The sequence below is a fragment of the Scyliorhinus canicula genome, chromosome 1, assembly GCF_902713615.1.
Source record: "Scyliorhinus canicula chromosome 1, sScyCan1.1, whole genome shotgun sequence".
NCBI classification, from domain to species: Eukaryota; Metazoa; Chordata; class Chondrichthyes; order Carcharhiniformes; family Scyliorhinidae; genus Scyliorhinus; species Scyliorhinus canicula.
The window spans coordinates 80276048-80288671 of record NC_052146.1 but is presented as its reverse complement, the minus strand read 5'-3'; the positions used below and the strand labels follow the sequence as shown (position 1 = coordinate 80288671).

General features: G+C 47.1%; 1 protein-coding gene across 5 annotated transcripts in view; it reads left to right on the top strand.

Annotated features, from left to right (window-relative positions):
- med15 (mediator complex subunit 15) overlaps window positions 1-12624 on the top strand; it is a 198478-nt gene that overhangs the window by 123705 nt on the left and 62149 nt on the right. For all 5 annotated transcript variants that reach the window (XM_038793925.1, XM_038793946.1, XM_038793917.1 and 2 more), the window contains one exon: window positions 9356-9483. In XM_038793925.1, the coding sequence (XP_038649853.1) occupies window positions 9356-9483 (128 nt within the window). The remainder of the gene's footprint in view (window positions 1-9355; window positions 9484-12624) is intronic.

Sequence of the window (12624 nt, the reverse complement as noted above, 5' to 3'; positions counted from 1 at the left end):
AGGAGGGTCCAGGGGGAGAAACAGAGAGGGGGTATGGGTAGAAGGCTGGTTGAGGAAGTAGTCGACAGCCATCTTGATTGGCCTGTGAGTAAGGGCAGGCCCCGACGAACAGGGCCAGGCCCACAGGGTGAGTATGGATGACCCCACAGGACCCCACAGGAGGGCGGGGGCAGCACCCCCCAAACGGATAGTAACATGGAACGTGAGGGGTCTCAACGGAGTGGTGAAGAGATCCAGAGTCCTCACCCATCTCACAAATCTGAGTGTGGACGTAGCCGTCCTACAGGAGACACGCTTAAGAGAGAGGAACTAACTGCGGGTAAGGAAGGGTCTGGGTGGGACAAACTCCCCTTCATGTTTTGACACCAGGATAAAGGGGTGGCCATACTAATCAAGAAGACCTTTTTTTTTCACGTGTCGAGCACAGTGAAGGACCCAGGGAGGGCGATACATTATGGCCAGCGGGACCCTGGATGTCTTGGTAAATATCCCGAACTGGAATGATGCAGAATTCATCAAAAACAACGATGGTCGAAATCCCGGACCCAGACACCCACGACTTATCATGGGGTGGGGGGACTTTAACTGTGGATAGATCCAACCCCAGGATAGGAACCATGTCAGGTATGGCACAAGAATTGTACGCCTTTATGGAACGTTTGGGGTGGAGAGTAGACCCATGGAGGTTCAATCACCTGAGAGAAAAATAATTCTTTGTCTCTCACTTGCACAAGCCTACTCACGCTTAGACTTTTTTGTTTTAGGGATAAGATTGCTTCCAGGGGTAACAAAGGCTGAATACTCCTTTAATCTTCGACCATGCGCCACATAACATGGATGTGAGGTTGGAGAAGGGCAGGGTCCAACCGCCCCCGTTAAGGCTGGCAGCGAGTCTCCTCGGCGATAAGGAATTCTGTACAAAGATATCCTAAGCCATCGACGGTTATGTCACCAGCAACCAAAAGGGGGAGGCCTCACCCTCCACATTTTGGGAGGCACTGAAGGCAGAGCTCGGGTGAAATCATACCTTATGGGGCCCTTAGGGACAGGAAAGAAAGGGCAGCTAAGCATGGGCTGATTGACTCCATACTGGAGGTAGATGGGCGGTACTCCATGGCCCCAATCGTGGAACTGCTAACAGAGAGGAAAGCTGCAGATGGAATTTGATCTGCTCTCCACAAGGAACATAGAACATTACAGCACATTTCAGGCCCTTCGGGCTTCGATGTTGCGCCGACCTGTGAAACCACTCTAAAGCCCATCTACACTATTCCCTTATCATCCATATGCCTATCCAATGACCATTTGAATGCCCTTAGTGTTGGCGAGTCCACTACTGTTGCTGGCAGGGCATTCCACGCCCGTACTACTCTCTGAGTAAAGAATCTACCTCTGGCATCTGTCCTATATCTATCTCCCCTCAATTTAAAGCTATGTCCCCTCGAGCTAGACATCATCCGAGGAAAAAGGCTCTCACTGTCCACCCTATCTAATCCTCTGATCATCTTGTATGCCTCAATTGAGTCACCTCTCAACCATCTTCTCTCTAACGAAAACAGCCTCAAGTCCCTCAGCCTTCCCTCATAAGATCTTCCCTCCATACCAGGCAACATCCTAGTAAATCTCCTCTGCACCCTTTCCAATGCTTCCACATCCTTCCTGTAATGCGGCGACCAGAATTGCACACAATACTCCAAATGCAGCCGCACCAGAGTTTTGTACAGCTGCAACGTGACCTCATGGCTCCGAAACTCAATCCCTCTACCAATAAAAGCTAATCCGGGCCACTATCATGTGAGCCCGATGAACGACCTTGAATTGTATCAGGCTGAGCCTGGCGCATGTTGCGGATGCGTTGACTGTACTCCACGCGTCCGCCCATAGACCATCCTCTATCTCTCTTCCCAGCTCCTCCTCCCACTTGCGCTTCAGCTCCTCGGTCTGCATCTCCTCTGACCCATAAGTTCCTTATAAATGTCAGAGACGCTCCCCTCTCCTACCCACCCTCTGGAAACAATCCTGTCTTGAATCCCCCTTGGTGGTAGGAGCGGGAAGGTTGAAACCTGTCTACGTAGGAAGTCCCGCTCCTGCAGGTGCCTGAATTTGTTTCCCCTCGCCAACCCAAACTTCTCCTCCAGCGCCCTCATACTCGTAAAGCTCCCCTCTATAAACATATCCCCCATCCTCTCAATCCCTGCTCTCAGCCATCTCCGGAACCCTCCATCCATACTTCCCAGGGCAAACCGGTGATTATTACAGATTGGGGACCAGACTGATGCTCCCTCTGCTCCCACATGACTCCTCCATTGCCCCCAGACTCTCAGGACCGCCACCACCAAGGGGCTGGTGGAGTACCGCGCCGGCGGGAACGGCAGAGGCGCAGTTACCAACGCCCCCAGACTGGTGCCCTTGCATGAAGCCGCCTCCATACGCTCCCATGCTGACCCCCTCCCCCACCACCCACTTCCTGATCATGGCTATATTCGCTGCCCAGTAATAGTTACTAACATTTTGTAGCGCCAGCCCGCCCCCTCCCTGACTCCGCTCAAGCATTACCTTCCTTACCCGCGGGGTCTTGCCCACCCAAACAAAGCCAGTGATCACTTGGTTGACCCGTTAAAAAAGGACCGCAGAATAAAGCTGGAGAGACTCTGAAATACAAAGAGGAATCTCGGGAGGACGGTCATCTTCATCGCCTGCACCCTCCCAGCCAATTGCCAGCGGCTCTATGGCTCGCGCGAACAACAGTGGGGAGAGGGGGCATCCCTGTCTCATCCCCTGGTGCAGTCCAAAGTAGTCCGATGTCCTATTTGTCCATACGCTTGCCATAGGAGCCTGATACAGCAACCTGACCCAGTCAATGAAGCCCCGCCCAAATTCGAACTGTCCCAGTACCTCCCACAGATAATCCCATTCTACCCGATTAAAAAGACTTTCTGCGTCCATTGCGACCACGACCTCCACCTCCCTACCTTGCAGGGGCATCATGATCACGTTTAATAGCCTTATATTGGCCACCAACCGCCTATCCTTAACAACCCCGTCTGGCCCTCCCCAATAATGTCCGGAACACAATCCTCGATCCTGGAGGACAACATTTTGGCCAGAAGTTTGGCATCCACATTCAACAGGATATCGGCCTGTAGGACCCTCACAGCTCTGGGTTCTTGTCCCGCTTCAGGATCAGCGAAATTGTGGCCTGTGACATCGTCGGGGGCAGCACCCCTCTCTCCCTTGCCTCATTGAACATCCTCATCAACAACTGTTTCAATATCTCAGAGAGCATTTTGTAGAACTCCACTGGGTACCCGTCTGGCCCTAGCGTTTTACCTGACTGCATGGCCTTCAGACTCTCCACTATCTCTTCCAACCCGATCGGGGCCCCCAGCCCTTCTACCAGCTCCCCGTCCACCTAAGAGAAATTCAGCCCCCCTAAGAAGTGCCTCATCCCCTCCAGTATCATTGGGGGTTCCGACCCATACAGCCTCCTGTAAAAATCCCTGAACGCCTTATTCACCCCTGCTGAATCTCCAACCAGGTTCCCATCTCTGTCATTTGTTTTCCCGATCTACCTGGCTGCCTCCCTCTTTCTAAGCTGCTGTGCAAGCATTCTGCTAGCCTTCTCTCCATGCTGGTAGATCGCCCCCCCCCTCAGATTTCTCAGCTGCTCCACTGCCCTCCCTGTGTTTAACAAGCTAAACTCCGCCTGCAGCCTCCGCCGTTCCCTTAAAAGCCCTGCTTCTGTGGTCACCGCATACCTCCTATTGATCTGTAGTATCTCCTTTGCCAGTCAGTCTTTCTCTGCCCTGTCTACCTTCTCCCTGCGGGCCCATATCGAGATCAGCTCCCCTCTAACCACCGCCTTTAGCGCTTCCCAGACCATCGCTGCTGAAATTTCCCCCATGTCGTTGACCTGCAGGTAGTTCTGAATACATTTCCTCAGCCGCTCGCACACCACTTCGTCAGCTAAAAGTCCCACATCTAACCTGAAGTGCGGGTGCTGGTTACTGTCTTTACTAACCTGCAGGTCAACCCAGTGCGGAGCATGGTCTGAGATTGTGATCGCCGAGTACCCCATGTCCACCACCACCGTCAGTAATTCCCTGTTTAGAATAAAGAAATCAATCTGGGGGTACAGTTTATGCACGTGTGAGTAGAAGGAGAACTCCTTCACCCTCGGCTGCCCAAATCTCTCCTCCTCCCCCCCCCCCCCCCCCCCCCCCCCCCCCCCCCCCCCCCCCCCCCCCCCCCCCCCCCCCCCCCCCCCCCCCCCTTAGTTCTTTTGCCATTGCTGGCACCCTGCTCGTTTTTGAGCTTGACAAGTCTAAGCCAGGGTCAATAACTGTGTTAAAGTACCCCCCCATGACCAACTTGTGCGAGTCCAGGTCCGGTATCTTCCCCAACATCCTCTTTATGAATTCCACATCATCCTAATTTGGTGCATACACATTACTAATACTACCTGCACCCTCTCCAGTTTCCCACTGACCATAATGTACCGACCTCTTACTTCCGAGACTATTCTACCTGCCTCAAATACCACCCGCTTATTGATCAGGATCACAACCCCTCTAGTCTTTGAATCTAGTCCCGAGTGAAAGACCTGTCTGACCCAGCCTTTCCTCAATCTAATCTGGTCAGCTACTCTAAAAGGTGCATCTCCTCCCCCCCCCAGTAACAACACAATATAACTCAACGCCTTTAATAAACCTAACATATGCACACCTCCCACTACGCTCGTTTTCACGATTTTTAAAAGCACAAGTGAACCGTGCCATCGGGAACTTGGCCCATTGAAGGCAAAGAATCGCAGAGGTCATGGAGAATACAGGGTTGGGCCCGCTAATGATATGCGAACAGTGTCTACTGTACATATGTTCCAGAACGCATTGATGCCGCTGTTGAGATGCTGGAGCATTGCGAGTTGGCATCAAATCGGCGCCTGCCGTGATTTCGACGTCGGAACCAATTCTCCGCCCATCGCCTTTCCCCATTTTCACGCCGGCAAATGGAGAATCCCGCCCATTATCTTTGCATGTTAAAGCGTGAGGAGGAGACAAAAATGTGTTGTTCAGACTATGTGCTGTGAAGGGGTTGGAGAGGGTGAGCACAGAGGAAATGTAATGCATAAAAATGATTGTATAGTAGACCGGTGACGTTAAAATTCACCAGGCCATACAAATTTGGAGCTGTCCGAGAATAGGACATAAGTTCCACATAGATTTCCAGATGGCATTAACACAGGCATCCAATTCAGCAGTCGAGAGATAGGAGTCGGGCTGTGCTGTTGATTATAGGCAAGAATTTACAAGGCAAAGGATATCTCATGAGTTAACAGGAGCCACTGTGATATTAGAGAATACCAAAATCAGGGCCATTGTCTAGGAAAGGAAGAACATATATAGGACTGGGATAAGCATGAACAAAGTACCAAGAAAAGGGGAAAGTGTGAGTAACTAAGTTTGGAATTTCAGACCTTAATAGGGCCAAATCCAACATATTGGGCGGGAATGCATCTTACCTCCACTTTAGCTGATTTCGAAGTGCTTGATTCCATAGAATAGAATCATTTTCAATTTCCTACATGTAATATGTCACTGAATTTCTTTGGATAATACTGGAAATATATCACATAATTACAGATAAAAGCTCCACTTGTCATCTGCTTCAATTACGAAGAAACCTGTTCAACATGCGCATCTCAAAGATAAAAGCTTTGTTACCGTGGAAATCATTTTCGACATTATGCATAATTATAGAGAAATTGTTTGGCATCGATATGACTTATTGAAGTTCTATTTTACAGTGACAGTTTTGTACAGTTACATGTGACTTTGGTTTCCTTTTGCATTCAGATTTTTTAATTCATTATAAAATGTGGGCATCACTCGTCAGGCCAGTATTTGTTGCTTAGCCCTCATGTCCTTGAGAAGGTGGTGGAGAACTGCCTTTAACGGTTCCATGTGTGGCTTGGAGGGGAACTTGCAGTCGATTGTGTTGCTATGCAAATGCTGCCCTTGTTCTCCTAAGTCGCAGAGGTCATAAGTTTGGAAGGTACTGTCAAAGGAATCTTGATGAGATGCTGTGCATAACTTATAGACAGTGTGGCAGTGGTAATGGGAGTAAATGTTTAAGGTGATGGATAGAAGCTGACTAAGTGGGCTGCATTATACTGGATGGTGTTGGGCTTTAGAGATTAGAGAAATACAGCACAGAACAGGCCCTTCGGCCCACGATGTTGCGCCGAACTTTTGTCCTAGGTTAATCATAGAATTTTGGACAATTTTTCATGGCCAATCCACCCAACCTGCACATCTTTGGACTGTGGGAGGAAACCGGAGTACCCGGAGGAAACCCACGCAGTCACGGGGAGGATGTGCAGACTCCACACAGACAGTGACCCAAGTCGAAATCGAACTTGGGACCCTGGAGCTGTGAAGCAATTGTGCTATCCACAATGCTACCGTGCTGCCCTTAAGAAGTTAACCTACACTCCCTTATTCTACCCTAATCCAAGTACCTATCCAATAACCGCTTGAAGGTCCATAAATTTTCCGACTCAACTACTACCACAGGCAGTGCATTCCATGCCCCCACTACTCTCTGGGTAAAGAACCTACCTCTGACATCCCCTCTATATCTTCCACCATTTATCTTAAATTTATGTCCCCTTGTAATGGTGTGTTCCACCCGGGGAAAAAGTCTCTGACTGTCTACTCTATCTATTCCCCTGATCATCTTATAAACCTCTATCAAGTCGCCCCTCATCCTTCTCCGTTCTAATGAGAAAAGCTTCTCGCGTGTTGTTGAGCTACATTCATTCAGGCAAGTGGATAGTATTTTATATTTCTGAGCTGTGCCTTGTAGACAGTGGGCAGACTGTGAAGGGTCAGGACATGAGTTATTCTCTGCAGAATTCCCAGCCTCTGATATGCTCTTGTAGGCACATTATTTATATGGATGGTCCAGTTCAGTTTCTGGTTAATGGTAACTCCCAGGATGTTAATAGTGAAGGATTCAACAATGGTAATGTCATTGAATGTCATGGGAAGATGGTTAGATTCTCTCTTGTTGGAGATGGCCATTGACTGGTACTTGTGTGATGCTCATGTTACTTGCCACTTATCAGACCAAGCATAGCAATGGGCTACTTAGTATCTGAAGAATTGCCAATGGTGCTGAACATTGTGCAATCATCAATAAACATCCCCACTTCTGACCTTGTGATTGTGGGAAGATTATTGATGAAGCAGCTGAAGATGGTGGGGCCGTTGACACTACCACGAGGAACTCCTGCAATAATGCCCTGGTGCTGAGATGATTGACCTCCACCTAGCATAATCATCTTCCTTTGTGCCAGGTATGATTCCAACGAGTGGAGGGTTTGCCCCCTGATTCCCATTGACTCCAGTTTTGCTAGGGCTTCACAAAGACTTGGTCAAATGCTGCCTTGATGTCTAGTGCAGTCACTCTAATCTCTCCTCTGGAATTCAGCTCTTTTGTGCATGTGTGTATCAATGCTGCAATGAGATCAGGAAATGAATGCCCCTGGCAGAACCCAAACTGAGCATCGATGTGCAGGTTATTGCTGTGCAAAGTGCTTCTTGAGATTGGTGTTGCCGTTCAAAACTTCCATGCAGTAATGAATTGGGGGTCAACTGATTTCCAGCTGTAATAATGTTTTTTTAAAATTCATTTGCAGGGTGTGGGCAAATGCTGGCTCGGCCAGCATTTCTTTGTCAATTCTTGTCATCTTTGATCCATCTAACCCAGTTTTAACTTGTCCCTTATCTTAGTACTTCCTTGTCCGATGACTTGCCCGAGGTGTGTTTTTCGAGTAGCAAAATGTTTTCATAAGTAACATTTTACAATATTTTGTCTAGTCCTGCACCAATTTATGACACTGTGATTAATTCTGTTCGTGATCAACAATTCCTATTCTTCTGGGACCTCTCTGCCACTACTGTGTTGCTTTGAATCTTAAAGCTCTATCCATAGAAAGACATCTGACTGCTGTAACCCACTTCAATCCCTTTATAGTATCTAACCCATCCTAAATGTGATCCTCAGGCACAGCTTCAGGCCACAGAAACAACAGAATGAGAGGCAATGAGATATTGTCCTATCTGTTGTGTGGTTTAATGCTTTCCGTCAGCCCTTCATATACTCTCTCGGCCTCTGCACCACAGCAGAGGCTATTTTGACTTTCCTGCCGCCACACTTTGCCTGTTCTCAGTGACATTGAACAAGATGCCAATTTTTATCTTTCTTTTCAACTCTCAACTTTCATTGTCCTTACCTTTTCTGTCTCTCTCTTTCCTATCATTTCTTTCTCCTCCAAAGGAAACCTGTAAGTGAATGTGAAAGGCAGCAAAACATTAAGTGAGACAGATCAGCAATACCGGAAGACAATCTAGAAAAAGGAAAAGTCTGGAACATCTTAAAACTATATTATCCCATAAATTCAAATTTTTGAGCGTCTAAATTATTTTAGTACTCCACGTGGATTGCAAAATGGATGGGGGACTGGAAGACGTTGTTTCATTTCGTTGTACATTTTAACATCAGCTGTAATTGGATCTGATGCCACGTGTCTCTGTGTTTTTTCTTTGGGTTTGGCCTGCCTCCAATGCAGATGCACTGCATTTGCTGCTTTTAGCGTGAGGTGAAGTCAAGTTTTGAGAAGAACTCTGACCTGCTTGGAGACCTTGTAGCTAGAATGTGCCAGATATTTCTGGGGAACACGAGTGATTCACTCATTAACATGGAAACAAACCCAACTGAAATTGTCCTGATTCCACCTTCCTTAGCATGATCAATTCCTTGGCTTGTGAAGATTCCAGAGTCAGAGAGGGATTACGACACAGAAGGAGACCATTGCATCTCACCCTATCATATCTTCCTGGATTGGACAGGAGTTAGTGTCGAGCAACACAACAGACAGGGCAATTAACGTGGTGTCTTTTTATTTGTAACTGTTCAGAGCTCAACATGCCAGCCTGACTGGCTATTATTGGACAGTTTTATACAGTGAACTTAGAGCCTGACTGCCTCAATCCACCTCTTTAAGCTTTCTTGCTCACCTGCTCCTCTTCCACTGTGAATTATGAAGGAGTGTCCACAATGTTCCTGCAGGTGGTTCCAGCTCGTTTTAATGACTTGTCGGAAAGCTTAAGATCTATAACCCTGCAGACATGTTCGTTGTATTGGTTAATTGTTATGAAACACAGATTGACCATTTTTACTTGTTTCAGTTCAAATTCTCAACCAAGAATAAAATTACTGAAATGTGAAATATTCTAGAGTGTATCCACTGACTCTAAAAACAAATCAGAATCTGATTGATCTATTACAGTTCTGGTCCAGCTCCATCGCCAAGTGCCTTCCTGCCAAGTCCATCAGCACAGACAACACAGAGTCCAGCTGCTGCACGGACACCCCAGAATTTCAGTGTCCCTTCTCCAGGCCCCCTCAACACTCCAGGTATGGTATTGGCATGTCTCTCATTAAGTGATGAAGAGGCAAGTAATAATAATAGCGCTTGATAATGCTGCATTTTTAATTGTCTTGAGCATTCTCTCAATCCCTCACCCGATTAACTATGGGAAGATTGGTACCTGTTGCATAAAGTTGTTTTGGACAAGATTTGATGTTGAATGGCAGGGTTCTAATGTTAGTGTCACACCCCTCCAAGCTTTACCTTCTGTTGTATTTTTTCCACTGCATTGAAACAACGGAGAAGATGGTCATCAATCACCCGTCACTGGTGATGTTTCTGTGCCATCAAAATGTTCTGTGTATGGGAGGCTGACACAGTCCACCATCAGCCGTGTTGATGCCAGGCCACTCTGCTGAGTGGGGGAGGCCTTTCTGTACCGGCAGCAGTCAGTACTACAACAGAAGAGGCCTGGCACTGAACGGACTGTGGGAAGCACACCCGGAGTCTGCAGGGAGAATTAGGATGGCAGGTGAATGATCCACGCAGCTCTGATTGAGAAAGAACAGCAGTTCTTTGACCCAAGAACAAAAGATGCTGGAAAACTCAACAAATCAGCCAGCATCTGTGGAAAGAAACAAAGAATTAATGTTTCAGATCGGTTACCTTTCATCACCTTTTCTGTTTAGTTTGGTTTCTTTTGAATATCTGAGGCATGTTGTGGCTGTTACTATGTTTGTGGTATCATCTTTTAAACCAGTGTTCAATAGTCCTATCATGATGCACAGCATTCAGCCAAGGCTGTTCCAACACTGAGGGGGTCTCTGCTGGGCCTATTCTCTGTCCTTTCCCAATGTTCAACATGTATTTTATTTACCACTGGCAGCTTTCATTTTCCTGATGAAACGTCACAGACCTGAAGCCGTAATTATATTTCTCTCTCCACACAAATGCTGCTAGGCTGGCTCAGCATTTCCAGTTTTTTAAAATTTCATTTACCTCTATCACAGCAGCAAGACCCTGACCGAGGATTCCTTTTCTCTCCTTACCAGTCCAGGGATACTATACCCAGTCTACGATACTCAAGCTGACATCAATCAACTCAGCACCAACCCAGAATTAACCCTGACACTTTTATGTTCTGTGCTGCACAGAGTGATGTGTTTACCCATAGGGGTCACTATTGTCCTGATTGTGAAAATACTTTCTTCTGAAGGTTAACGGGAGCTGAGGCTGCTACCTCCCCAAGCCCATTACCTCTTGAGTTTCTTTTGGATATTTCCACAATCTGGTCTGACTCATTCAGTTGAAAATGCCAACGCTGAGATTGCTGGGTATTTACTGGGTGAAAAAATGAAGGGATGTGGAACGAAGATAGAGGTAAATGAAATAAAAAAAACTGGAAATGCTGAGCCAGCCTAGCAGCATCTGTGTGGAGAGAGAAATATAATTACGGCTTCAGGTCTGTGACGTTTCATCAGCAAAATGAAAGCTGCCAGAGGTAAATAAACAAAGGACAATACAGCACAGGAACAGGCCCTTTGGCCCTCCAAGCCTGTACCGGTCATGATACCAACCTTTGCCCAAACCCTCAGCACTTCCTTGTGCCATATCCCTCTATACCCATCCTATCCATGTATTTGTCAATATGCCTTTTGAGCGCCGTTTATGTATCTGCTTCCACAACCTCCTCTGGTAGCATGTTCCAGGCACTCACCACCCTCTGCATAAAAAACCTGCCTCGCACATCTCCTCTAAACTTTGCCCCACAGACGTTAAACCTATGTCCCCTAGTGACTGATGCCTCCACCCTGGGAAAGAGTGCCTGCCCATCCACTCTATACGTGCCCCTCATAATCTTGTACACCCGTCAACCTCCGTCTTTCTGATGAAAACAGTCTGAGTCTATTGTGCCTCTCCACATAGCTAACACCATCCAGACCAGGTAACATCCTGGTAAACCTCCTCTGCACCCTCTCCAAAGCCTCCACATCCTTCTGGTAGTGGGGTCACCAGAATTTTGCGCAATATTCCAAGTGGAGGCGTTCCAAGGTTCTATACAACTGCAGCATGACTTTCCAGTTTTATACTCAATGCCCCATCCAATGAAGGCAAGCATTCCGTATGCTTTCTTGACTACCTTGTCCACTTGTGTTGCCACCTTCAAAGTTCTGTGGACATGCACGGCCAGATATCTCTGAATTTATAATTCCTAAGAGTTTTTTCCATTTACGGTATATTTCCCCTCTATGTTAGACCTCCCAAATGCATTACTTCACATTTGTCTGAATTAAACTCCATTTAACATTTCTCTGCCCAAGTCTCCAACCTATCTATGTCCTGCTGTATCTTCTGACAATCCTCGGCGCTATCTGCCACTCCATCAACCTCAGTGTCATTCACGAACTTACTAATCAGACCGGCTACATTTTCCTCCAAATTGATTCTGTACACTACAAACAACAGAGGCCCGAGCACAAATCCCAGTGGAACACCACTAGTCACAACCTTCCATTCAGAAAAGTACCCTTCTACTGCTACCCTTTGGCTTGTGGTACGGAGCCAGTTCTGTATCCATTTTACCACCTCCCCTCTGATCCTGTGTGACTTCACTGTTTGTGCCAGTCTGCCATGAGGCACCTTGTCAAAGTTTTTACTGAAGTCCATGTAAATAACATCCACTGCCCTCCCCTCATCAATCATCTTTGTCACCTCCTCAAAAAGCTCGATCAAGTTAGTGAGACACGACCTCCCGTTCACAAAACCATGCTATCTATCGCTTGCTTATGAGTCCATTTGTTTCCAAATGGGTATAAATCCTGTCCCTGAAAATTCTCTCCAATAATTTACCTACTACCGACGTGAAGCTCACCGGCCTATAGTTTCCAGGATACCTGCTACCTTTTTGGAACAGCGGTACCACATTAGCTATTCTCCAGACCTCTGGGATCTCACCTGTATCGATTAAAGATACAAAGATGTTCGTCAAGGCCCCAGCAATTTCCTCCCTTGCTTCCTTCAGTATTCTGGGGTAAATCCCATCTGGCCCAAGAGACCAATTTACCTTAACTTCTTTTAAAAGACCCAATACTGCCTCCTTTTCGATGTTAACATGATCCAGACTCTCCACACGCCCTACCCAAGAATCATCTTCCACAAAGCCCCTTTCTTTGGTGAACACTGAAGCA